The sequence below is a fragment of the Leptidea sinapis genome, chromosome 18 (genome assembly GCF_905404315.1).
Source record: "Leptidea sinapis chromosome 18, ilLepSina1.1, whole genome shotgun sequence".
Classification (NCBI taxonomy): domain Eukaryota; kingdom Metazoa; phylum Arthropoda; class Insecta; order Lepidoptera; family Pieridae; genus Leptidea; species Leptidea sinapis.
The window spans coordinates 8283323-8310633 of record NC_066282.1 but is presented as its reverse complement, the minus strand read 5'-3'; the positions used below and the strand labels follow the sequence as shown (position 1 = coordinate 8310633).

General features: G+C 36.0%; 2 protein-coding genes across 5 annotated transcripts; both read left to right on the top strand.

Moving 5' to 3' along the window:
* The first annotated feature begins 5072 nt into the window (after window positions 1-5072).
* On the top strand, window positions 5073-13092 carry LOC126969337 (putative nuclease HARBI1). Its single transcript, XM_050814692.1, has 4 exons — window positions 5073-5275; window positions 5355-5667; window positions 6641-7125; window positions 13071-13092. The coding sequence occupies exons 1-4, from the start codon at window positions 5271-5273 to the stop codon at window positions 13090-13092; spliced, it is 825 nt and encodes a 274-aa protein (XP_050670649.1). The 5' UTR covers window positions 5073-5270.
* LOC126969442 (probable E3 ubiquitin-protein ligase sinah) lies at window positions 8798-25391 on the top strand. 4 transcript variants are annotated; one of them, XM_050814871.1, is made up of 5 exons: window positions 8798-8838; window positions 15855-15886; window positions 17560-17752; window positions 22765-22900; window positions 24102-25391. In XM_050814871.1, the coding sequence occupies exons 2-5, from the start codon at window positions 15861-15863 to the stop codon at window positions 24680-24682; spliced, it is 936 nt and encodes a 311-aa protein (XP_050670828.1). In that variant the 5' UTR covers window positions 8798-8838; window positions 15855-15860; the 3' UTR covers window positions 24683-25391. The 4 variants fall into 4 exon arrangements, with proteins under 4 accessions (XP_050670828.1, XP_050670827.1, XP_050670826.1 ...); XM_050814870.1 differs by lacking the exon at window positions 8798-8838 and adding an exon at window positions 8875-8954; XM_050814869.1 differs by lacking the exon at window positions 8798-8838 and adding an exon at window positions 8982-9443.
* The last annotated feature ends 1920 nt before the right edge of the window (window positions 25392-27311 follow it).

Genomic DNA, 27311 nt, shown 5'->3' with positions numbered 1-27311 from the left:
GTATTTTGAATTTAGAACCCAATTTGGACAGTGACATCCGTGGAGTAGCAGTTAGGTATTTTTTTAAGCCCAAACAAAAAAGAGTGTTGCTATAAGTTTTACGTTTGTCAGTCTGTCCCTATTTTCTTTTCCAGATCTGTTAAGTTGGATTATTTTTACGTTTTGATTTGTTGTATTTGGATCTTTATATAATAATATAATAAGTTATGGTAACCTATAAAGAGACAAACATTGAAATATATTTTTTTTACATAAAATAATTCGAGAAACTGGTTATTAAAATGTTAAGTTTCCTGAATTAAATTAAATTTGTTAAATTTTGTTCTTGTAAGCATATTATTTGGCAATGAGTTTCTGTGTACAAAATGCAATATCGTTCTAAGTGCCTTTAAAAATAGCAACTCTATCGGAAAGTCATTCCGAACACAAAGTAGGTTCAATATTGATAATCACTGTTCACTGGTCCTATAAAAGAGTGTCTCCATAGTTTTCATATCTGACTGTGCGCTGGTTGATTCCTTTCATCTGTCTCATTCTAACAGGTGGCAGAGAGAAATGGATACGAATACTTCTCAATAATTTTACCATATTTATTGAAAAAATATTCGTTTTACTACATTATTTACGCTTTTTGCCAACCCATTTTATATAAATAAAATAAACTTACCGGTGATAAGTCAATCCATCTTTTTTTGCATCGTTAACGTATTATTTGAGCACTTTTAACTGGCACACTTAGAGTTGGTGATTTACACACAGTTAACAACTAAGGAGAAAAGTGTGATTACATTGTCTGTAAGCATACTTTTGCCGTTCCGTTATCAGACTGCGAATAATATGGCCATATGTATATAGAGCGTCTTTGAGTAGCATAGATATATTATCTCTTATATATATATCCTGACCTGATATAAATACATGACTAAAATATAAAGAGTGAAGTTGAATAAGACAATTTTTTCCTTTACACGTAAAACCGCACTTTTTTTTTATTGATAATTCAAAAATTATTCTCTAAAATCATGTAATTATTATCAATAAATAAAATAAATATATTAAAATTACCTAAAAGGACTGACATGGCTGACTATTTGCGACTTGTCAATCAAAATCAGTTACAGCAATAAAAAATACCTTTATATTATATAATAGATTTAATGTTTTTGAGTTTTTTGCGACCGTTTTTGTCAGGTCTGAGGCAAACATTTTCGAATGGGTGATGGTTTTTGACTTTAAATAAATGATATTGCAGAAAAAACTCGATTAACCGAACTAACAGAAGAAAATCATTGGGTAAAAAATGGGTTTTTATCATAATATTATGTAGTAAAATTTCATATTGTTGTGTTTATTAAAAACAACAAGTACATGCAACAAAAAACAAATGGACCGACAAACAGAGCGCCAGCGCTAGCAGTACGCTTAGGTCATAATTTTGCATAATGGCCGAATTATATATGTAACTAATATAATATATAATAATCAATATTTTATTAATCTTATAATATACATAAAAAATTATGAATGCTATGGTAGCTTATAGTGAATTAACTCTTATCCATATTATTATTATATTTTAAGTTTAAGCATGTAAATAATGTAATTTGTTTGTTGCCCAAATAAATAAATAAAATGTAATAAAATTATTAATAATATGAATAAGTAAACACCAATACGAAGGTTGATCCTTAAAAAAAATTAAACCATCAAAGCATTATTGTGGGAAAAATCGGAAAAGAAATAAATTTAATGAATCCACCTATACTGTTTTTCTCTGTGACTATGATAAAGAATATAAAAGTAACTTCCACGTCTCAATAATGAACAATCTCACAAACACTCTGCTATTGATTTCCACTACACTTTGGTGAATGGCCCGTTGCGTAGCGACCTAGTCTGCAATCGGCATGTGTTTACTCCTGCACACGCAAGACAATGTCTTACAAACGATCCGCGTTCAGCACCTCTGATAAAAATCATGAAACACATAACGGTATAAAATAACTAGCTGACCCGGCAAACGTTATTTTGCCATATAAATTATTAATGTTCAACTGTATTTTCTCCAACTTATTTTTTAAATCCGACTCCCACGCTAATTTCTTTTGACCTTTCGCCTACCTAATAATACCTATGCCACTAACAAAAATGTGGCTTTCTATTGGTACAAAATTTTTAAAATCGGTTTAGTAGATCCAGAGATTATCATTATTAGAAAGTATTATTATTTCGTCTATATTTCATTGTTTTTATATTATATTGCAACCTGCATAATCACACCGCAGCGTCAAGAGCAAATGGCGCGATGGAAAAATCAGCACACGTTGCGCCTCACGATGCTCCACGCCTCTACCGTAAACCCTACGCAATTACGCATCACGCCAGGCTAAGCAGCAAGATTGCAGATTCCACTTTTTAGCACTCCGAGCCAGAGACACACCGTATAAATCCATTTTACATGGAAATATAAAAAAAAAATCATTAAAACTTATTACATAAAATGCAATAAGAACGTAAATACAATGACACGATTGTATTCCGTTATCTTCTGATTCGGTCGAACCTGATCAAATGTCCCATCCCTGTCTAGTAAATATAAACATCTCACCAACTATCTGAACGACACACACACAATAGCCATAAATAATCATATCTAAGGGACATTCATTACAAACTACAACAGCTGAAACCATCAAACTTAAATTTCCCACATGCTCAGCATAATGACTTATTGCTCGTAACATTCGGGAAACTCACAAGTTATGAAACGTCTTAAGACAATAATATCCCAGACGTCATAACTTAATATTTATTATAATGAGTTAATATACTACTATAATATATACAGAAAATAAAATAGCAACTCGCTGAACAACTTAATTGATACTTCTCATAGGTGTTGCTACAAATAAGTGCTCAACACTCATGATACAGTATCTTTTTTTTACTAACACAAAAGTTAAGTATTAAGGTTTTGAATAACGTTCAAAAATAACATCGAATAATCAGTAAATTTAAGTCTTACCAAACTTTCCTTTTATGAAAATAAGGAACGAGACGAGCAGGCTAATGGTAATTAAAAAGTCTCATTTGCTCAGTAATTTCACTAGCCACGGCGCCCTTCAGATTGAAACACAGTAATGCTTACACATTACTGTTTCACGGCAGAAATAGGCGCTGTTGTGGTACCCATAATCTAGCCGACCTCCTGTGCAAAGGAGCCTCCCACTGCTAACTCGACTTAAATTGAGGGAACTTGAATCCTTTATCCCATTTGTGATGAAGATTTCCATGATCCATATTCTTTTTAAAAGCTATGATGTCACAATTGTCGACTTGCTGGTGATCAGTCATAATTGGATCATCGAAAGAAAACTGAACGAGTATTTCATCACCTTCATATATTCCACAGGCTGCGTAACAACGTCCCAGAGAGGTCTGTACCGTGCGACAGCCCGAGCACTAATGCGTCGAGTGTCGGATATATGGCCTTTAAACAATAACTTTTACATCACAATGAAATCAAATGAGGACTTATTATTAAATTTTAAAGTTAAGTCATTAATCTTTTTAGTCTCGTTTGTACAATAGGTGTAGGTATTTGAGTCGATTTTCTTTATATGTATTTTTGTAACTCCTGTGGGCTTTGCGGAGCAAACATGAATGGCTCGTTATTTTATTACATTACATTACGTTATTTGTTACATTATTATTTATTTCCTACTTATCGACACTTATTGTTATTTGTTGGATAATACACACTATATCTTTATAAATTATAGCCTATGTGTTATTCTGATGTGTAAGCGATATTATTGTAAGATTTCATCAAAATCCATTTAGTAGTTTTTGCGTGAAGACGTAACAAATGGACACACACACTCACAAACTTTCGCATTTATACTAAATAATCACTACATAATATAAAACAAAGTCGCTTTCTCTGTCCATATATCCCTATGTATGCTTATGAATTTTGATTCGGTTATTATAATAGATAGAGTGATTGAAAAGGAAGGCTTATATGTATAATAACATCCATTAAATAGTGGAGAAATACTGTTATTTTTGAGGTTTCTAATGTGATGTCGTAAATAATTACATTTTTTCCGCTTACATTACAAACGCAGGCTGATACCTACGAGATTTATTAAAATAATGTACTGGACACGAGAGTCGGTCAGGAATTGGAAATAATAACTCCGTTTAAAGGAACGAGTCTTTATTTCCGTTAACTTTTAAAACTTACACTTCGCCGGTCTGTCGCTGTTCGTCTTGTCGAAGGCGGTGCCTTCAGTAGATCACACCGCACTTCTTTTTTCTTTTGAATCACTTTGCACTTTTTACTACTTCTTCTTCTCTTCCTTCTTTTCCCTTTTCACTCTTGAGTCTGAACTATAACTGCCGTAGTCCACGCTTAGTACGGCTTATATACCCCCGGATCTGTTCAATTTTCAAAATGATTCTCCCATTCCATCTTTAAATTTAAATTGTACTAGAAAACTCTTTTTATCCTGCTTACACATTTTCCATCCCTTTTTTCTGTTCGATTTGAACCTGAACTTACTAGCAATTTCTATTAATCTAATGCCGGCTGTACACATGGGGCCAAGGTGTTGGGCCAATGTGTTGGGAAAAAATGATGGAAACCAAGATTCCTGTTCACACATTGGCTTACTGATCATTCTGCATTGGCGCTTCAAAGATGGACGTAGAAGTTCTTGTAGCCGCGGCAATTTATTTATACAGTGCGTTTAATTATTACGTACATGTGCACCAAAGTAGAGTGACTAAAAAGAAATGTGCAAAAGAAGGTGGTGGATGGTGACTATTCATCGGAATAGAACGAGGTAAATATATGTGTTATTAGTTATTATTGATATACAGGCTGATAATAATTTTGCAAAAAGTTAGAAGGTCAGTGTCACATTTACAATAGGTAACTTTCTCTATGGAGTCCATGTATGTACCATATAGAAAAATTAAACAAAATTAAAAAGTACCCGCGACGGTAAAAATGTCATCGAAAAAGAATAAAATCTCAGTTATGTATTATGGTAAAATTGTTATCGCTACATCTAAGTTAAGTCGGGGGTTTTGAGTTCTTTTATTCTTTTTCGATGAGATTTTTACCGTCGTGGGTAAAAATAGACTCGATCAGCTGATTGGATTTGTATGGAAAAACGTAATATTTTTTTGAGATTTCGACATTGATTCCATAAAGAAACTTTTTATGAATGAGACACCGACTGACTTCCTAAAATTTTGCTATGGGGTAATTATCACTGTATAATTATATGCAACTAATTAATACTATGTCCATACTAACTTTGTTAATATTTCTTTGTTTTTAGAGAGACTATGAATCAACAGCTTGCCGAGCTTCTTGCAGAACCATCTGGGGAGTTCGATAATTTCGTTCGAATGTCATGCACTGATTTTCAATACCTGCTACAAAAAATTTCTCCGATGGTTTCTAAGCAAGATACTACTTGGAGGGAAGCTGTACCAACAAAAATACGACTTGCATTGACATTGAGATTTTTAGCTACTGGAGATGACTACAGAAGCTTACACTACCTATTTAAAATATCAAGTTCACTTATCTCACGCATAATAATCGAAGTCTGTTTGGCACTCTATGATGTTTTGCAAGATATGATTAAAGTAAGTAAAACTTCATGTTATTAATGTATTATTTATTAGAAAGAGTTACAAAATAGTTCTAGAGTTTCAAAATACAACAGTCTTTATTTTACCATGTAGAGATCAATTACTTGAATCATCATAAAACAATGTTTAGCATCACATGAACTTTTCATTTGTGTGTTTTATGCGTCTTCATATGCCTGATATATTATATTTTGAGTCTCTAAAGACTGAGACTGGTCGTACGTTCTATTAGATAATTCTGGTAAATGAAGTTCAACAGGTAGTTCTGGAGATGCTGTTTGTAGCCTTTGAGCAGATGAAGACTGCATTAGTTGTGATTGTGAATATATTTTATCATCAGACAATATCCGAATACGTTGAGTTTGGGGTTCATTAAAAACATACTGCGGTGAATGGGATGGGTTATGCAGAGATTGATTGGGAATAGTAACGTAAGTTGGAAGGATGGACTGTGCTGAGTTGGGTCGGTAGTGTGGTGAAGGAGATGAGCGAGACCAGTTTGAGCGATAAGAACTTTGTGAGGAGGATGAACGATTCATATTAGTGGAATCAGTAATAGTATTTTGGCTACCTCGACGTCTTTTTATCAACATGCTATCAATCTCTAACATAATTTCTTCTCTTTCATATTCTGGAATTTTTTTTAATTTTGTGGCAAGAAGTTTAGCATATAGATCACAATCATCATCATGTCTTGCAGTTTTATTATCAAGCACTCTGTTTAATGTGCCAAAAGCATTTGCCACCTCCTTGCTGGCCTCTGATAACTCTGGTGGATTTTTCGAACGGCGCTTTTGAGTTGGAAGAGCAGTAACTTTTGATTTAGTACTCGTATTCCCATCTTGAGATGTGTCACTTTCAATAACGGGACGATTGAAGTCGGTTTCTGCCTCTGTTTCGTAGTCATGTGTTGATGACGAATCCTGTAGTAAAAAAGTGATATCAGTTTATTTTTTATTTATTTCAGATGCCTGAATCTGCGAGCGAATGGATGTCCGTTTCAGAAGGATTCAGCTTCCCGCATTGTTTGGGCGCTATAGATGGGAAGCATATCAATATACAATCACCTTTACACTCGGGTACTGAATACTTTAACTATAAAGGCCACTTTAGCATTGTTTTACTAGCACTAGTAGATAGTAATTATTGTTTTTTGTTTGCCGATGTAGGTTCTCAAGGACGGATTAGTGATGGAGGAGTTTTCAATCAAAGTATCTTATATCAAAAACTATCGTCTAACAGTATGAATTTACCCCGTCCTATTCCACTTCCTAATAGTGACATAGTCATGCCTTACGTATTTTTAGGCGATGGTGCATTTGCTCTCAGTACCCATTTAATGAAACCGTTTCCCGGTCATCACGCACTAGGGTCCCCAGAAAGAGTATTCAATCACGAATTATCCCGTTCTCGAGTAAAAGTAGAAAATACTTTCGGAATACTAACCGCCAGGTTCAGGATCATTAAAAAAAATATACCCTTGGAACCTACCAAAGCTTCTATTGTTACAATGACATGTCTATATCTACATAATTTTTTGAGAAAAAGTACTTCTTCACAGAATATTTATTCACCTCCTGGTTCATTCGATATTTATCAAGATGAAGATCTAGTGCGGCCATGTTCATGGAGAAATAATGGAGATAGCTCGTTTTTACCATTATTAAGTGTACCGCGTAGACCGCCGCATACTGCGACACAAATAAGATTGGATTTTATGAATTACTTTTTTAGAAATAGAGACCACTAAGATTTTGTGAAATTAAAATATTGTTTACCTGTAAAATATTTTCCTCAGTGTTAATCATACTGGAGCATACATAGACATCCTTTAAAAAGCTTCGAGAGGCTCGTAATACGGCCAAATAGGATCATATCGTTCATCTTCACCCATTCCTGATTTTATTGATTGAGTTTTCTTTTTGTGATGCATTCTGAATGTTGTCATTAATGACTCTTTTTTCTTTTTCAATTCACTAACAGGTATATTAATTTTATCCGCTATGCTTATCCACGCATCATTAACCTGAAATATAAAATAGTTCATTATGAATAATTGAAATTGTTTAAATGACCTGCCCCTGGGGCCCTTCCAGAAGCGAGTCGATATACAAATACAAGAAATTGCTTACAAAAAAAACAGGCTTTATAATTGTATCCTCTGGAAGAGCCTTCAGTTCGCAATAAGTAAAATAATTTAGAAATAATTCAGCCGCTATTGACAAGTTGTAAGTTAACCACACAACTTTTACATATACCTACATTATAGAAAAAGTATAAAACATTTTTGGAAACACCACAACAAGCAGATTACATTGTACACACTACAATGTCAAACAAATAGTAGGTAACTGTTAATGGAATTTTTTTAATAAAAAATGTGTTTAAAAACTTACTTTGCTTTATTTTTATGTAGTTCATGCCGTGGATTCCAAATTATTCCTTCATGTCGATACAATTCTATGAATTGTAAAACCTCATTACTTGTCCACACCGGCGCCGCCATCGCTATCGGAACATGGGAACGTAAATTTTACTCACGCGCAACGATACTGTCTCCGCTGACGAGTAACAACGAACTGAACAAGACACCAACGTGTGAACGCTGTTTGCGGAGCGTGCCAAGATCCTTTGATGTGTGCACTAAAAACCGACACTATTCGGATGGCCTGCCAATGTTGGCGCCAACTAGACCAATTAAGCCAACATACCGCCAAGTAGCTCTCTACACGTTGGCCCAACACCTTGGCCCCATGTGTACAGCCGGCTTTAACAATACCCAAAAAATTCCATACGCTGGTAGGTGTATCGAACCCGGGTCTACAGCGTCTAAAGCAAAACACTTTTCCGCTGAGCTACGAGTATTGCTGACAGAGCTGTTAAAATTATCAACGTCTTGAAGTTTTGATAACTCTCGTAACTGCCCTTAGATCGCGATTACAGTACTGTATCTGTAATTGTGTATATACTTATGTATTAAATATAATGTAACTTGCCATCGTTATATATTATCAGTATTATACATAATTAATTTAATCAACTAGTTATGGTGACAGTTTATTCGATACTGCAGTAGTTTTTAAATAATATACACACTAGCCACGTCCTCTCGTCTGTCTACTGCTGTAGTGTATCATTAATCTTTGTTCGGGGAATTACCATACGGTATGGTATATTATTATTATTATTTCAATCAAGACATTTTGAGTCATTGCTATTTGAATTCTAGGTTCATATTCATGTTGCAACTTTTTCTGCTTATCTTTGTAGTTCATAAGTAGGTAGGTAAAATATGAATTATTATTACTTTACTCGTTAGAGTAGGTCTTCTGTGTACTTTACTCATTAATTATGTTATTTTGTCATTAAAGTGAACCGTCATTAGACCGATAGTATTGTAGAACATAATAACATTGTGATTTGTGATAAAGGTATTGTGGGTTATGGTTGTGTGTGGCCTAAGTAACTAGTTAGGTAGCTACTGCCGAAGTTTTTAGTAGATATCGGTGCCTGCCAGTGTACGCTTCAAATAAATACTCTCCTATATAAAAATTCAAGAGAATTATCTTAGTAGGTTAAAGTTTCAACCTTAAAATATTGTGATTTTATCCACAGAGTAGGTACCTACATACCTAAGTACTTTTAGTGATACTTGATTTTATCACTATCCACTTTTTTCTGTGCTGCACGTTATCATACTTTAGCGCATTATCTATATAAAATACAAAGTTGCCTGATAACAACAGAGGATATTTCAAAAGGATATTATTGTGAGTATGAAATTTGTTTTATCTCATCAGAAAAAAAAATCCTGAAAACTTTATTTAAGTAATTTTAATACCTAGTGTTTTTGAGTGCTTACCTATCTTCATAAGATTAAAGAAAAAAATATAAATTTTTTCGAGTCTCAGTTCGATATATAGGTACCTACCTAGCTTTCCTTGTGTTGTGGATACGTGGCAAATACTTAAGTCCTACGTCGTTAAACGCTCATTGTTAATTATAGTCATTAACTTGCCACATAAATAGGTTTACTACTACTATTTCAAGACCTCACTAGTCTACAAATCTTTAAAAATAGCAGTTCTATTTTTCGTTAATTATCTACCTATTTAATCGGGTACGTACATAGGTTATTTAACTTACCAGCTGCATGTACAAATACCTACCTTAAATGTGTTTTTTTAGTATAAAAATATGCTCATTTATCTTATGGGTATAGTAGTGTCCCATATCTATTGTTTTCAAGATCTTTAAGAAGGAAAATCAAGTAAGTAATCTGAAAAAAATATCAACTTCTATTCTTATGTGCCTAAATCCATAAAATAATATCGGGAATACCTAAATAACGTAATAGCAATATAATAACATCACAATCTGAGAGGGTACAGAGGCATTTGTGTTATTACAATACCATGGAGTAGAGTAGTAATTAATTTATAATTATTGTTAATATTAATTATGTAAAATTTGTGAAACGTTTAATTATTTGGTTATAGAGAAAAAGGTTGGTAGGAAGGTATAATGTTGTGTAAGTTTGTAATTTTGCTTATTTACGTTATAATTCCTTCTTATTATTCTTTAGGTACCGAATTAAGAAAAGAAAAAGAGTGTGTGTGCCGTGTGGTTAGGCGAGTGAAAGAGAAGGTAGACCATAATATGAACGGAGTTTGAAATATGATCTTCTTACAAACATAAACATACGCATTCCAATTGCCAAGAAGTAATCACTAATCATACATTACATTACAGTGCGCTTTATTTAACCTCCCGCGACATGTCCGCGTTTATTCGACCATTGAAATAATATTAATAAAATATTATTGACATCTTTTTACATAGGCATACATACAACTAGGCACAGCCTGTGCTATGGGTAGGTAGAAGACAACGATGTATTTATTTTATACAAACATTTATTAACCTCCTGTTTGCTGATGATATGAGACCACCGTTTAGTACTCTGTTATAAAGTTAGCACACAAGACATTAAAATATAAGCACCTACACACTAAATAAATACATTTCAACATCCATGTCTTGGACTGGGACCTATCGGGCCACTAAAGGCGCTGTGGCTCAATCGATCTCCTCTAGGTTTGGGTTGTGTGAGAGGCGAGATCGATCCTGCGTAGAAAGGTCGCATTTTTTTTTATTTATTTGTTTGAATATTATAAAGTACATAAATCAGTATGGATTGTGGCAAATGTTCTAAAAATATTTCCGATAACGAAGTTATTAAATGTATATCTTGTCTCACGTTGCTGCATTTCTTCTGCGCTGATTTATCAGAGCCTGATTTTAAAAGAATGCTTCCTATGAATAAAAAAAAGTGGAAGTGCTCGATATGTAAGATTAAAAAGATTGCTGCGCCTGCTTTATCCATGTCGCCTAAATCAGGCTTAGCATCCTCATTAAACGTTGATACAGAGATCCTGACCAAATACATGGATTCAAAACTCGCAGACCTGAGGCAGCAGTGGCGAGACGACCTAAACGCGGCCATTTCGGAGTTGACGTGAAAGACGATATACTCGCCCTTGAATCGCGTATGAGTCTATTTGAAGACAGACTTTCGCAAGCGGAAGATCGGATGGCCAGTATTGAATCCTCGCCCACCAATTTGTTAGAGGAGAATTCCACACTACGCACTCAGCTGGAAACGTTGACCTCAAAATTTGACGATCTGTATCAAGCCTCAAGGAGTTGTAACGTTGAAATACAAAATATACCGGAAAAGGAAGGTGAAAATCTCGTTCAACTTTCGCTGGCGATTGGCAAATTGCTATGTGTCGATCTGAAAGATAGCGACATAAGGAGCATTCACCGTATTGCTCCCGGATTGGCAACGGACCGGCCAAAAAACATCATATTACAGCTGACAACTCGACGACAGCGAGATGAGCTGCTTGCTGCAGCGCGGGCGCGGCGATCGCTGACGTCTGAACAATTATTTGGTGTATCTGTGAAACCCTGGCAGTGGCTCCCGTTTTTTCATCGCTGAATACCTAACTTTGAAAAATAAAATCATCTTCAGCAAAGCTCGACAGATCGCAAAAGAGAAGGGCTACAAATACGTGTGGGTAAAAAACAATAGTATCTTTGTCAGGAAAACGGACGAGTCAAAAGTTATACAACTGCGATCCGGAAACGATTTGGGTAAAATAGTATGACTAGTTAAAACTATGACTCTTCTCCAGTCTTTTTTATTATCACTTTTATTTGTTTCTTTCTTTTTGTATTTGATCATTGCTGTTGGGGGCACGAAGATTTTTATTATTGAGATTAATTACTCTTCCATTTTTGTATTTGATTATGGATAATGACTCATAACGATGTATCCATTTTCTACCAAAACTGTGGTGGCATGAAAAGTAAACTCGACGAATTAAGACATAATATTGCATTAAGCAGCTATGATATTGTTGTATTGTTGGAGACCTGGTTGTTAGAGTCTTATTTTGATGGAGAGGTCTGCACGGGCAATTATTCAATATTTAGGCGTGATTCTATCAATATCCGGTAAAAAGGGGGGCGTTGGGATCTTAGTACTAGTTAAGAACTCTATTAAGGCCATAAGGTTACCTGAATTTGAAGCACTAGATTTAGAGGAAATATATATTCATTTGCCTTCCTTGTCAGATCTCTTGGTAAAAGCATGATATTTTCCTCCTTCTACTCCCTCCACAGCATGTAACTCGTATTTTCATAAACTTCATGATATTTATTTCATTGCGCGTTTTAATAACTATTTAATTACCGGTGATTTTAACTTACCTCAGCTTAACTGGACATCCGGTCCTGACGCTCTGTTAGAATCTGCTATTACAGAACAGTCAAAAATTCTACTGTACACTATGTCATACATGAACTTAGAACAATCTAATTATATATTTAATGAAAACGAAAGGATTTTGGACCTAGTCCTGACCACTCTTCAAAATTCTACCGAATCCTCTGTTGATCCCTTGCTGAACGTTGTTCCCCATCACCCGGCCTTGGAAATATTTTGCCATATACAGAAATTAATCCCCATATTCGTACTCGCAAAAGAAATTTCTTTAAGGCAGACTATCAAACTATAAATACTGTATTCAAACAGGTTGAATGGAAGTCACTCTTAACACCACTGCCATGCGATGAGGCTGTAAGTGTGTTTTACACGGAAATAAACAATATCGTTGATACATACGTGCCCTTGATGAAGCCTAAATCACATAAATACCCCATTTGGTTCAGTAGAGGGTTAATACGCACTCTCAGACGAAAACAAAAGCTGTGGGGTCGTTGGAAAACCTATAAAAATCCTCGTGATTATCAAGAGTTTTCTCTGTTAAGAGCTCCAGTGAAAATGCTTCTTAAGATATGTCATAATCGGTATATTGAATGTGTTGAAGATTCCCTAAAAAGCAACATTAAACATTTTTGGAAATATACTTCCTCGCTAAAGCAATCTAACTCAGGGTATCCACATATCATGAAGTACGGAAATACTTTGTCTAGTGACCCAAACGCCATTGTTGAAATGTTTTCGCAGTACTTTCAATCAGTTTTCGAGCCTTCAGCAAACGAGGTTCTCTCTGATTCCAGTGCTGTTGGTGAGAGTATCGTCAATGACTCGCATGTTCTAATTAGTCACGTATGCATCTCCCAGGCGGAAATAAGCAGAGAACTGCGTACACTCGACCGCAATAAAGGCCCTGGACCAGATAATATCAGTCCAATATTTCTTAAACACACACACGAGTCAATTTGTGTGCCACTAGAAATTATTTTTAACAAGTGCCTGTCAACAGGCTGTTTCCCCAGACTCTGGAAATCGGCCTACATTACACTCATTTTTAAATCTGGAGCAAGAAATGACATAGAAAACTATCGTCCCTACATCCTCTCTACAATTCCCAAAGTACTAGAAAGGCTATTGCACCGTCATGTCCTCTCCAGCTTAAAAAATGTTATTATTGATCAACAACACGGTTTTGTTCCCGGCAGATCAACTCTCACCAATCTTCTCGTATTTACCAACTTCATTTTCACCGGCTTAGATTGTAAAACACAAATAGACACTATATACACCGACTTCCAGAAGGCTTTCGACAAGGTTGACCATGTATTACTCTTACAGAAGCTTTCTTTCAATGGCATTAAAGGTAACCTCTTGAGGTGGTTTGCGGCCTATCTGCAGGACCGCATTCAGTCGGTAATTGTTAATGGATATCGTTCCTCTCCAGTTCGCGTGACATCCGGTGTACCACAGGGCTCTATTCTTGGACCCTTGACATATCTCAGTGCTTTTCACATTGTCATTATTTACTTTACGCTGACGATTTAAAGCTGTACAAAACAGTTACTTGTCCATCTGACGCTGTCCGTATTCAGGAGGATCTTAACAGACTTGATGCATACTGCACACGTAATAAACTATACTTGGCATACAAAAAGTGTAAACACATCGTGTTCACCAGAAAAAATAATATCACGACTCATTTTCAGCTCGGCAATCAACAGCTGACGTCAATTTCTAACATCAAAGATCTGGGTATTCATTTAGACCGCACACTAACCCTCGGCACCCATATAGACCATATTCTAAATAGCTCTCTTCGCATGCTAGGCTTTATTACACGTGTGTCCAAGCAATTTAAGGACAAGTGTACTTACACATATCTTTATAAGTCCCTCGTGCGACCCCAACTAGAATATGCAAGCCCAATATGGAATCCTTTTTACTCGATCCACGAAAAAAGAGTCGAGACTGTTCAAAAAAAGTTCTTACGCACATTAAATTATCGTGTAAAAGGAAATCGAGCCCACTATAATGATTTGATGCTTGAATACAACTTTCTTCAGCTATGTCAGCGCCGCACTATAACAGACTGTGTAACTTTAAAGAAAATATGTACTGGTGAGCTGACATCTTCTGAGCTCCTCAGTCTCGTAGGCTTTCACGTCCCAGCCAGGTCTCTCCGCACATGCATTACTTTTGAGCTATCGTCCCCAAGAACAAACATTGGGTTTCGCGTAGTTAACAATAGTTTTCTCGACATCGACATATTTTCGTGCTCCCCTGCTGTGTTCAGACACAGTTTAGAATTAAAATTCAAAATCGTTCTTATCGTTGCCCCAAGTTTAGTTTTAATTAATTTCATTTGTCTACATCTTTTAGATTTTTCTTTTTGTTATTATTGTATTTGTGAAACATGTGTTAGGACGCATCTACATTTATATTTTGTATCTCTTTCCTATATTGTTCAGTTCTTGTGATGTGTTTGTTATGTCCTTGTAATAATAAATAATTTTGTTATATCTCAAAGGGTTTAGACAGCGTTTTCGTTGAAAGCTTATCAAGACGGCTTATTTTTGTCCGACACCTACAATACCGTTCATAATTCATATACATATACAAAAATATATACAAGACTTAACAAATTATACATTAAAACCTTCCTCGGGCACGACGCTGTTCATTGATGATAACGGCATGAAAATCGCTGCTGTAGTTTTTGATTTTATCACGAACAGACATACGCGGCGGAGGACTTTGTTTAGTAATATGTAGTGATAACCCGACTTCATCCGAATTTACCATTATACCCTTATAAGTTAGTGTTTCAATGCTGCTACGTTCATTATATCATAATTCATATGTATAATCCTTAATCTAAGTATACAACCTATTTCGCAGCGTATAAACAGGAAAATCTTTAATTTTTATACTTCCTGTTTTTATGTTATTTATGTAGCTGTCAAAAAGTAGCCGTATCTAAACGCTTATCAAACGAAATAGTTAAAGAAATAGGTACACCAGAAGAATTATATAGGGCATGATTTTTTTTTTTTTGCTTGTATTCGAAACCTTGTCTTGTGAAATCTATTTAGAAGTCCATTAATGTAAAATTGATGAGAATAGCTTGTTATAAATTCAAAAAGCGATTTTTTTTTTATTGGTTTTATGTCACCTAGGCTTAAGTATAGTATTATAATCGTAAAACTGTTGGTTATTAATACTCAACATCCATAATATTTTTTTGAAAATAAAAAAAAATCTTCCTTACGTTTTTTGTTGGCTGGATGTCCTGCCACTCATAGTTTCGTTAAGATACCAAATAATTAATCAAAAACAGTTCCTTTATTAACAATTAATTGTAATTTGCATTAAATACTGAATTTGACTTTTTCAGATAACAATGGCTGCCGCGGCAAAACAGAATAGGTAAGTACGAAAATCTACTTTTATTATCTACGAAAAACACGTGAATTATAATCATAGACAGAATATACTAACATACAAACGATCTGATAGCCCGATAATTCGTGAATAATTTTGATTTGTTAATGTATGCGGTGCCAATGGTAGCAGTGGCGGATTGTTTACGAGTTATCAATCAACATCGGTTACAGTAACAATATATTCGCTGTCCTATTCCACCTTGCTGTATCTCTCTCGCAAGATTTATTTGTCTATACCCTAGAATATTGTATCTGAATATAGAGTCTGGTGGTATTTGATGGTATTCTTTTTTTTATGGAATAGGAGGACAAACGAGCGTACCTGGTGTTAAGTGATCACCGCCGCCCATATTCTCTTGCAACACCAGAGGAATCACAGGAGCGTTGCCGGCCTTTAAGGAAGGTGTACGCGCTTTTTTTTTGGAGGTACCCATGTCGTATCGTCCCGGTAACACCGAACAAGGAAGCTCATTCCACTGCTTTGTAGTATGTGGAAGAAAGCTCCTTGAAAACTGCACTGTGGAGGACCGCCATTTGGCTTGGCACCGACTTAAAACCTATCAATAGGTAGCACATATAAATAATAGCATTTTATTAATATTAAAGGTAAAGGTGTATTAAATTAAATTTTTAGTTATTTGATACTTTTCAGTTTATGAAGTCGGTTTTTTTAAACGTTGTTTTTTTCTCCTCAACTTATGCAACGTCAATAATATATCATTAACATTTTCATACTGTACAAAACCATCGTACGGCCAATACTGTCATACGCAAGCGTCATATTCGCGCACACCCGACCGAGCTACTTACGTCGTTTGCAAGTAGTTCAAAATAAATTCACGCGCATGGCAACTGGAGCCCCGTGATTCATCCGAAACGTAGACCTTCACCGCGATCTAGAGCTTCGGACGATAGCTCAACACTTTAAAGAGATCTCGCGACTCTTCTTCGACAAGGCGCCTAATCATCCCAACATCTTGGTTAGGAAGGCATGTGGGTACACCCCGCTTCACCATAGTCTCAACCCAATAAGACGTCCCAGGCACGTCACGGTAGACCCTGATGACGACATCACCATCGCGAACGCGACACCCACACAAACACCGACACAGACACGCACTCACCGCCATCGCAGGCGTAGGCGCGGTCAACCACCGCAAACCACTGGCACTCGTCACTCTGACGATGGCCAGCGGCCCACAACCTAGATACACCACACATTCTTTTGATACCCGACGAGACATTAGTCCTCGTCCTGTAATCGTTAAACTCCACTCACACTCACACACAGACTGACTGACGGATACACCACTTACAATCACAAACATACTCCACAAACAGACATAAACACAAACATATATTCACATTTACACTACTTACATACATACAAACATACATACACACATACAGTCTCCTTAGGAGACGCCCCGCGACTGTTGTTGCGTAGTCTCTGCGGCCTCCACGGCCCACGTCCTACTTCGCTGTAAAAGCCAGGGCTAACAGCATAGAGGAGGTTTTAGTCGGTATGGGGTGTCCGCTAACGCGGACACTTGAGTCCGACATATTACGCCCCGTTCCGGGGCGTAAATACGTAACTGTATTTCCTCCTCTCAAAAAAAAAATATTTTCATAGTTGTTACATTTTTGTGATTTCAGAGCAAAGCAGAATGCCCTCGTACCGGAATGTCCAGTCTGCCTGAATGCGATGACGGTTCCGATATACCAATGCACTACTGGGCACAGTTTATGCAATGGTTGCACTCAAAAACTATCTCCGCCAAACTGTCCGATATGTAGACAGCTAATCACTCATATGAGAAATTGGGCTTTGGAGGAAATGATAGAAAAGGTAAAATGATTATTAGGTAACTACTTTCTTAACTGTGATTATATTAAATTTAAAATTTAATTTTACCAGTTGCTCCTTGCACAGGACGCCGGCTAGATTATGGGTACCACAACGGCGTCTATTTCTGCCGTGAAGCAGTAATGTCCAAGCATTACTGTGTTACGGTCTGAAGGGCACCAAAGCTTGTGAAATTACTGGGCAAATGAGACTTAACATCTTATGTCTCAAGGTAACGAGCGCAGTTGTAGTGCTGCTCAGAATTTATGGTATTTCAAGAATCCTGAGCGGCACTGCATTGTAATGGGCAAGGCGCATCAATTACCATCAGCTGAACGTCCTGCTCATCTCGTCCCTTATTGTAATAAAAAAAAAGACTTGGAGGAGTTAAGCTCTGTTCAAACTGAGGCGAATAACGTGCGGGGCGCGTTTTAGAGCAATTCGCTCGCTCGCTTAGCCTCTCAAACTGACGCGACTTCCCGCGTGTCACTTTTCGTTATCCAGTGGAAATCATCATGCATTGTGAGATTCAAATTCAAATTGAGCGACTACTCGCGTCAATTTGAACACGTCCATACAAGTTAGCTGACGCAATCGGCGCGAGCGTCTTCTGTCCCGCGGGATAGTAGCCTCAGTTTGGACAGAGCTTTAGAGATTTTGCTGCGCGATCAAACTGAAAAAAAATGTGAGACCATTAACTGTAAGAAAAACATATAACGAAGTGGAATGGAAGTCTATGGAGAAAGAATGACGACTGCGCGTAATTGCGTGTACATGCTATGAGTATATACTGTGCATTTGCGAGGTGGAGTGTGATCAGAAAGAGAAGGGATGAGAGAAAACAAAAGAATCTAAAAGAATCGACAACGAGTTAAAAGACTTATTACTATTGATGTTGTTTTTTCAAGATATTTACACATAGTAGAATCGCAAATATATGTTACATCTTATTTTAGTTTCCACAAGCGAATAGTTTCAGCAATAGAATTTAATGATGAGAATTGATTAATAAAAAAATACTATATTAATAACACGGACGAGGAAAAAAAGAAGGACTCCGCGCCGTGATATTAGCAAGTGCAGCACCGTTATATGCTAGTGTATGTGCGGTTACGGAGGATACAAGTTACACAATTTTTTCTCCCTTAAATAACCATATATGGCCACAAATACTTATATAGTATCGTTTTTACACTTTATCACCACGCGCGACGGCTTTTTTAAAATATTTTATTGAGACGCAAACTGATCTGTCACAGACGATGGCAATTCTCATAATGGCCGCCTATCGGCATGTAGTAGTGTGTGTGCGTGGGGCTATGTATTTACACATTAATCGGCTTGTTTTGGTGCTACACTGTTATGTAAGGTGACACGGAGTCCTTATTTTTTTGCTACAAGCCAATAAATACTATTGATGTTGTTTTTTCAAGACATAATAGAATCGCAAACATATGTTACATCTTATTTTAGTTACCACAAGCCTTTATATAACCTTTATAAATCCTTTATATAACCTTTTTATAATTATTTATGTAAAAAAAGTAATAGACATTTTTATTTTACTTAATAATTTGAAATATTTTTTTTATTGTTTGATTTATTTTATTTTGTGTTATTTATTGTTTATAAAATAGATACAAAATTTCCTAAATACTTTTATGTAGGTAGGTACTTAAAGAGAAACCAATCAGGAAAATTTAAAAAAATCAAGAAAATATAATAAATATAAAATCTGTATTTGTTACCAAACTCCTCCGAAACGGCTAACCAATTTGATATGATACGCAATATAGTTGCAATATGGCAATCGAATATAATGATTATTGAAGTACGATAAATTTAATGTAATGTAATATTTGGTAGGTGTGAGAATCGATCGTCATAAATTTTTTATACCCCAAAAATTTTAATCATTAAATTTTATTTTAACTACTTTATATGGCAATACAACGTTTGCTGAGTCAGCTAGTCGAATATATAAAATTCTCGTGTCATGGTGTTAAACTTTGAACTCCTCCGAAACGGCTTGACCGATTTAGATGAAATTTTGAGTGCATATTGGGTAGGTCTGAGAATCGGACAAAATCTATTTTTCATCCCCCTAAATGTTAAGAATGGTCCGGTCCACACGAATTTTTTTTTTAATTTGTTTGAGTCAGCATTAAAAAATACATACAACTTATACATAAAATTTTCACCCATCTACGATCAACAGTTACTTTTGTATCGCGATTTTAATATCGGCAATACAACGTTTGCTGGGTCAGCTAGTTTTTCAAATAGTGTTGTTTCTTTATCCTAAGGAACTTCGTGTCCCATGACACCACATCTTTCATGTCATCATGACACACCAAGGAAAAAGAATCGGGAACGATTTTATGGAAAATACACTGGACAACAAATAAACCGGGCCACCCGCTACTTTGGAACTCCGATTTGATTTTCTCGAAAAGTATAAAACTGTACCCGGGCTCGAACCCGACGTTTCAGCTTATCCGATAAGTGTTCTATCGGATTCAAGTCCGGGCTTCGAGCTGGCCAATCCATTGTATGAATACCGATATCGCGTAGATACTGGGTCAACATGACGCCGTGCATTATCATGCATCAACTACATATTCTGTCCGATATATCCTGCGTAAGGTACCACATGGTCTGCGAGAATTTCAGTAATGTAGCGATGAGAAGTTAAGCCACGTGCATGGCAACGGGCCGTCGGTTCGATGAAAACTCACGCTGTACATGCGGTTAACGAAATGCCGCCCCAGACCATTACAGATCCTCCTCCATATGTTACAGTTTTCTAGATGCAACACTGAGAATAACGTTCTCCAGGGCGACAATATACTCTCTGTCGTCTGTCACTTCCATGTAAATTCACCCAGGTCTCATCAGTGAAGAGAACATTACCCCACTGCTCTAACGTCCAATCCCTATGCTCCCGAGCAAATTCAAGCCGAGCTGAACGGTTTATGCTGGGCATGTTGCTGCTTTCTTTGGAGACAGATTTATGACCACTTGGAATTCTTCACGCAGACTTTGTTGGACTTGAACTAAAGGCGGCAATTTCGCAGAACAGTAAGTAGTTCTGCCCGTACCTGGACGGCAATCGAATGCTCCAGTCTCTAGATATCGTCTGAAAACTCATTGCACTGAAGATCTGCTGATTCGAAGTCTTCAAGCGACCTCACGTTGTGTAAGGCCTGCTTGAAGTAGTGTTACAGCTTGAGCTGCTGCCTGAGGTGTCGTATCCGTTATTTACCGAAAAAAGTTACAGAATTACGCGCGTTAGATCAAACGGTTGACAAAAACTAAGGAAATTATAAGAAAATAAATCCGACTACCCTCATTGTAGTAAGACGAGCGCTAATCGCGATCTCTAGTCAAAACAGAGAAAATCGTTACCATCGTGTTAGTTGCTCGATAACAATGTGGGTTGTCGGCACTTTATAATAAATTAATTCATTATTCATTTTAATCACCATGTATAATTAGGTCTGCAAGTATAATTAGGACATTTGTAAGTCTTATACTTTTTGAGAAAATCGAGTCAGAAATCCGAAGTAGTTGGTAGCCCGGTTTATTTGCGGTCCAGTGTAGATTGTTCGCCTAATAAATTTTTAGATATTTTCCTATTAATCTAATTTTCTATTGCAAATAATATTTATTACTTTTACAGTGTGTTAGTTTAATACATAAATATAAAACAAATTAAAATATAAAAACTTTATTCGCAGTGCTGTCTATACAATACAGTCCTTTAAACGTTGAGGTCAGTTACCAATAGTTAGAAGCACGCACTCTTTCCATGAGAAAATTCTTCACTGTCATTCATGACGTTTAGAGCAAGCCGTACTCTCTAAAATTGACCATAAATCATAATCCAGCAGATTAAGATCGGAACTAGACGACGGCCAGTCTTCAGCTCTGATAAAGTCCGAAACGTTAGTTTCCAACCAAGACTGCGTAGACCGAGCTTGTTGACCCGGCGCCGAATCTTGCTGGAAGGACCATTCTTGGTTATTGAACATGGTGTTGTTAAGGGACTTCATAACCTTCTCAAGAATGGTATCTTGATACACTTGTGCCGATGTTTGATGCCTTTTTCACAAAAGTATGGCTCAGTTACTCCTTCATAGCTAATAACCCACCAAGAGGGAGGCTCCTTTGCACAGGATGCCGGCTACATTATGGGTACCACAACGGCGCCTATTTCTGCCGTGAAGCAGTAATATGTGCATATATAGTATATAAGCATTACTGTGTTTCGATCTGAAGGGCGCTGTAGCTAGTGAAATTACTGGACGAGCGAATTGTAGTGCCGCTCAGAATTATTGGGGTTTTCCAAGAATCCTGAACGGCACTGCATTGTAATGGGCAGGGCGTATCGATTACCATCAGCTGAACGTCCTGCTCGTCTCGTCCCTTATTTTCATAAAAAAAACCAAACCATCACTTAAGTCGGATAGTGCCCACGTTGCACTTTATCGACAAATTGGGAAGCTTCCTTAGACGGTCATTTTGTTTGTTAAAATTTAGCTCAATTGTAAAAAAATCCTCATGCGTAAACAAAAATTTTCTGTGACCTACCTTTGCGTAAGTCATCTTTTGAAATCGCGACATGGTTCTAGGTAAAATCTTTTGCTTTCGGACAGGATTTCTTCGAATTCTTTTCCTTACTGCTTTGACCACCTTTTTCGTACGAACACTACGTGGACGGACAGATCTTTTTCTGTCACAAATAGAGGAGGTCTCATTGTACCTATATTATTTCCCAGTACACAAACATTTTACTAATACGAAGCGTATGGAGAGTTTTAAAAATTGCATATTTTGGCTCCATACCTACTTTGTTGTTTGTGTAATTCAATCACAATCATTGCACAATTATTTTCGCCAAATTGAGAAAACTCAATGAACAATCATATAAAAGTTACAGATTCTAAATTCAAAAATATTTTTTTTATAGTAACAGTATTTATGGTCAGACTAAGTATTATTTTATTTTACAGGTGGCCACATGTCCTAACAAAGCTGAAGGGTGTACATATGTAGTAGCAAATGAGAATATCGAGAACCATTTAAAAGAATGCATGTTCCGTGATATTTATTGTCCCCTTCGAAAGTTGAATACTTGTTCTTGGAAAGGTGAGACAATATTATTAATTATTATATATTACATACAGTATTAAATAAGCCTTCTAGGAACCTTCCTTTGTATCAATGTGGCAACTGGGTCGCGTGTGCGTCATTAAGGGTATGGTCCGATATGCACTGCACAGTGCTATCACTGTAGAAAAATTCGTTCCGTTACGGACTGCCAGTATACTGCCGCAGTACCCTAGGCAAATATATGACGTCATAAATCGCCGCCATATTCTACTGTGAGCACTGGCGTTTTCGAGGTAATCATCAGTCAAAACCACTCGAGCTCCCAAAGTTTTAATTACATTATTTTTAATTTGACAACAACAGTTTTTTTTAATGAACTAGAAAACTTTAATACACTCATTTTAATGCTGCGTCAAAAAATGCGGCTGACAGTTTACGGGATTGCGTTCCGTTTTCAAATAAGTAGTAACCAGTATAACTGGCTATACAGGAACGGCTTCACAGTATACTAAATTGACGTCACACTGTACAGTGGTCGTAGTGCATATCGGAACATACCCTTAATGAGACTTCTAGACAAACTAACGCTCGTTTGAGTAAACTTGGCTTGAACCGACTAAAAGAAATCTCGTAAAGAGGCCACTGCTACCCATTATTTTATTTTTATATATTTATTAATAAAAAAACAAATTTTACATTGCGGTTTCAAAGCAATAAAAACCACTGAGGTTTGTACAATTGCTAAATTAAGTCTACCCAACAGAGTTAAATTAATAAAAGAAAAAATAGTTCACAATCACTTAGCTATAAATTATAATTATACAAATAAAAGTAAAAGTACTTGATACAATTAATAGTTAAGCACGATAAGTCGGTGGTCAGTCAAGTCTTAAAAATTATTTTTTTAAATTAGTCTCAGTCAACGAGTCGGTCAAGTCACGTGGCAGTTTATTAATCAGTCTGGGTACTATGTAAGCTGTTGTTCTTTCACCGAACGCTTTGGATGCCCGAGGCATGTGCAGCCGGTTTAGACTAACAGATCTATGGCTGTTTTTAATTTATTATTAAAATAATTTTCTTTTATTATTATCCCTTTATTATTTAAAATTAAGCGCATTAAGTGATTTTTAGTCTACAAATTATAACCTTGATAAGTCCCGATCTTTCTCCCTTGCTTAGCAATGTAGCTAACACGCAGCACTTTTTTTTAAACTCAGTTAAATATTTTATTTTACAGGAAAATTTCATATTAAATCAAAATTTAATATTGTTGAACACTGCAAGCAAAAACATCCCGAGAACATAAAAGAGAACGCAAATTCAGAATTCAACTTGAACCATGTGTCAATCAACGCTCATCTTAAACAAATATTTGTTATGTCAATGAACAAACGTGTATTTATAGTGTCTTTTGATATTAATCCAGTTAATAAAATGGCTTTCTGGGCCGTACAGCTCATTGGAACGAAGAAGCAAGCTGTAGATTGCACATATGAGATACAACTGACCAGTATGCAAACTGAAAAGCGAATGGTGACATTTAAAGACCATTGCTTCAATGATACAATGGACGACTCTGAGATCTATGGTCTTGCCAAATGTCCAGTTATGCCGCTCGACATGCTATCACATTTCATGAAAGATAATAAATTATGTTTCCGTTGCGAACTCAAACTCTCAACATATCAAAAAACAAAGAATGATGGCCCTAACAGAAACCAAAAGCCAAATAAAGATGCTGCGAATGAACGACAATTCGCAAAACCACATAATTCAGCCGGGAAGAATGCATACAAAAATAATATGAATAAAAATTAATCATTTTCATATTGATTTATGTTAGAATAGCACTTGAGTCGTAATTATTTTAGTTTACAATATTTTCATTCATACAGGCACAGTGTAGGGATGGCTACTTACCTACGTATTAAGTAAACAATTTTAAGTGTACTACTGAGTGATGAGGGTTGTCATTTGTCACTATGACAGAATAGGTACCATAAATAAAAGAGACATACGTCTACGAGTACTTAACTATAGAAATGACAAGACTAATAATCATAGACCAAGACAATACTTGATCTATGCTAATAAAACAAAAAAATTCAAAATAAAAATTCTCTCCACCCTGAATCGGATCGATGTTCATGGGCAACGTTATCTATAAAATGAGTGTGATTTTCGTACTTTAAAATAAAAAACCCGTAAGATAGTGAACGAAAGTAAAATATAAGAGGCGAAGTAGCGGGATTTTTTTGTTTAGCATCTTGCAGGTACTCATATAGTGAACAACATGTTTAATAAACGAAAAAATTACATAATGATGAAAATAACTAAGGCGTGTTAAATTAGGTTTACTTATTTCTTTGTTTATGAAGCATTTGATTCTAATATTATTCAAATAAGGATATAAGTAGTGCATGATTTATTATAAAAAAAAAATATGTTTGATGAGTATTACTCCTTTTTATTTTTCTTCTTAATTTTTTGGAATAAATGAAGAATACCATATTCTTTTATTAAATAATTATTGTGTATTTATTAATAATTTATCGTTCCGGTGCAACTTCTGCACTATGCCACCTGCTAAGAAGTCGTGTAAGGCTTACAAAAAAAAAACTACAATGTGGGTATTATGGGTGGAAATTAAATTTAAATTGTACTGTAATCCCAGTCACATAACTCTAATCTAACTTAACACGTTAAGTGCGTAAATACCACATACTACCAGGCCTTAATCATCCCGGGATGAGAAAGAAGACAACCCGTCGTCGTAGCAACGTAAAAGGCCTTTTAAGTGACGTCACAGAATGCTAATACCAGAAGTGGTGGGGGTTCATCAAAATGACCGTAAGCAGCTGCCCGGCGAGTGTGTTCTTATTTTTCATCTTTCATCATCATTTCATCCTCATCCTCTCTCCTTCCCACAAGCACACAGCCGGTCCACGGTTCGAGTCTCCTTAGCAGACGCCCCGCGACTGTAGTTGCGTAGTCTTTGAGGCCTCCATGGCCCACGTCCTATATCGCTGTAAAAGCCTTCAGGGCTAACAGCATAGAGGTTATTAGTCGGTAGGGGGTGTGAAAAAAAAATGCAAGCATTCGTGTCGTGATTCGATTTCCTATACTAGGCCTGGAGCATGCATTTCTTATTATTATGTATAGCACACTGCTGCCGACAAACTACTTACGGAAATTGTACTTATGAAATTTGTAATGGCTACTTAAATAAATGTACAATATGTATACCTACGTTCAAAAACGTTCCTATTTTGATGCTTGAGAAAAATCCAAAGATTCAATACATACTGCTGTTATTTTTTCGTGCATATATTTGCTGAACCTTGAAATTGTAGTCCAATATACAGTCCCTATTACTGTTGAGACAGTAATGATACCTAAGGAGAGTACTTGGTACTCATTTAATTAAAATGAGGGGTATGTACTTATTTTTTTTTAAATAAATTTCCCTAAATATGAATAAAGTGTGGATACATATGCCACAGATTAAGATCTTTACAAGAAACTTATTAATATCATTTATTTCAGGCTTTAATGTTAGTAAAATCTTATTCAAGGGTTAGTAACATATTACTTAAATACATTTATTTTTACACATGTAGCACAAATCATTGTGCTACAAAAAGACTGAAAAATCTTATTTAACCGGTAGGCACTAACGCATTCCTATCAGGTACATTAACACACATCAGTAGGTCTAGTCTTAATATATATATTTCTTTTGTGCGTCTGTTGTAACTGAACTCCTCTTAAACGGCTGGACCGATTTTAATGAATCTTTCTGTGTTTCTTCAGGTGGATTCGAGAATGGTTTAGATTCACAATTGAACTATCTCCTAGCTGGACCGATTTTGATGATTTTTTTGTGTGTTTCAATGAACTTGAGATTGGTTTAGATTCTCAATTCCGTCCATATAATATAATTATCCTGCTCATGTGTGTGTTAGTGAACTCCTCTTAACGGCTGGACTGATTTTTCAAATTTAAGACGTGTGTACAGGACAACATTGTCGGGTCCACTAGTTTTTATATAAATTTATTAATTTCATCTACACGCACCTGATCTAAGATCGTTGTCCTTCCCTACTATCATTTTGTGATAAAGTATTTAGGTACTAGTACTACGAAAGGAATAGGGAAATTAGTTTAATGATAGACAAAGTTTTCTTATTGTGATAATGAATAATCTTAATATATATAAATTACGTGACACGTTGTTTGTCTGCGATGGCCTCCTAAACTAATGAACGGATTTTAATGGGGATTACTTCATGGAGTGCAGTTTGGTCGAACGTGAGAGATAGGATAGTTTTTATTTCGATTTGGGACCCATTATTATTTATCTTTTCAACATTTGTTTTGTATGGACATATTTTCTATGAGAGAATTTAGTGACGCACGGATTGACAGTTCCGCTGTGAAACAATTT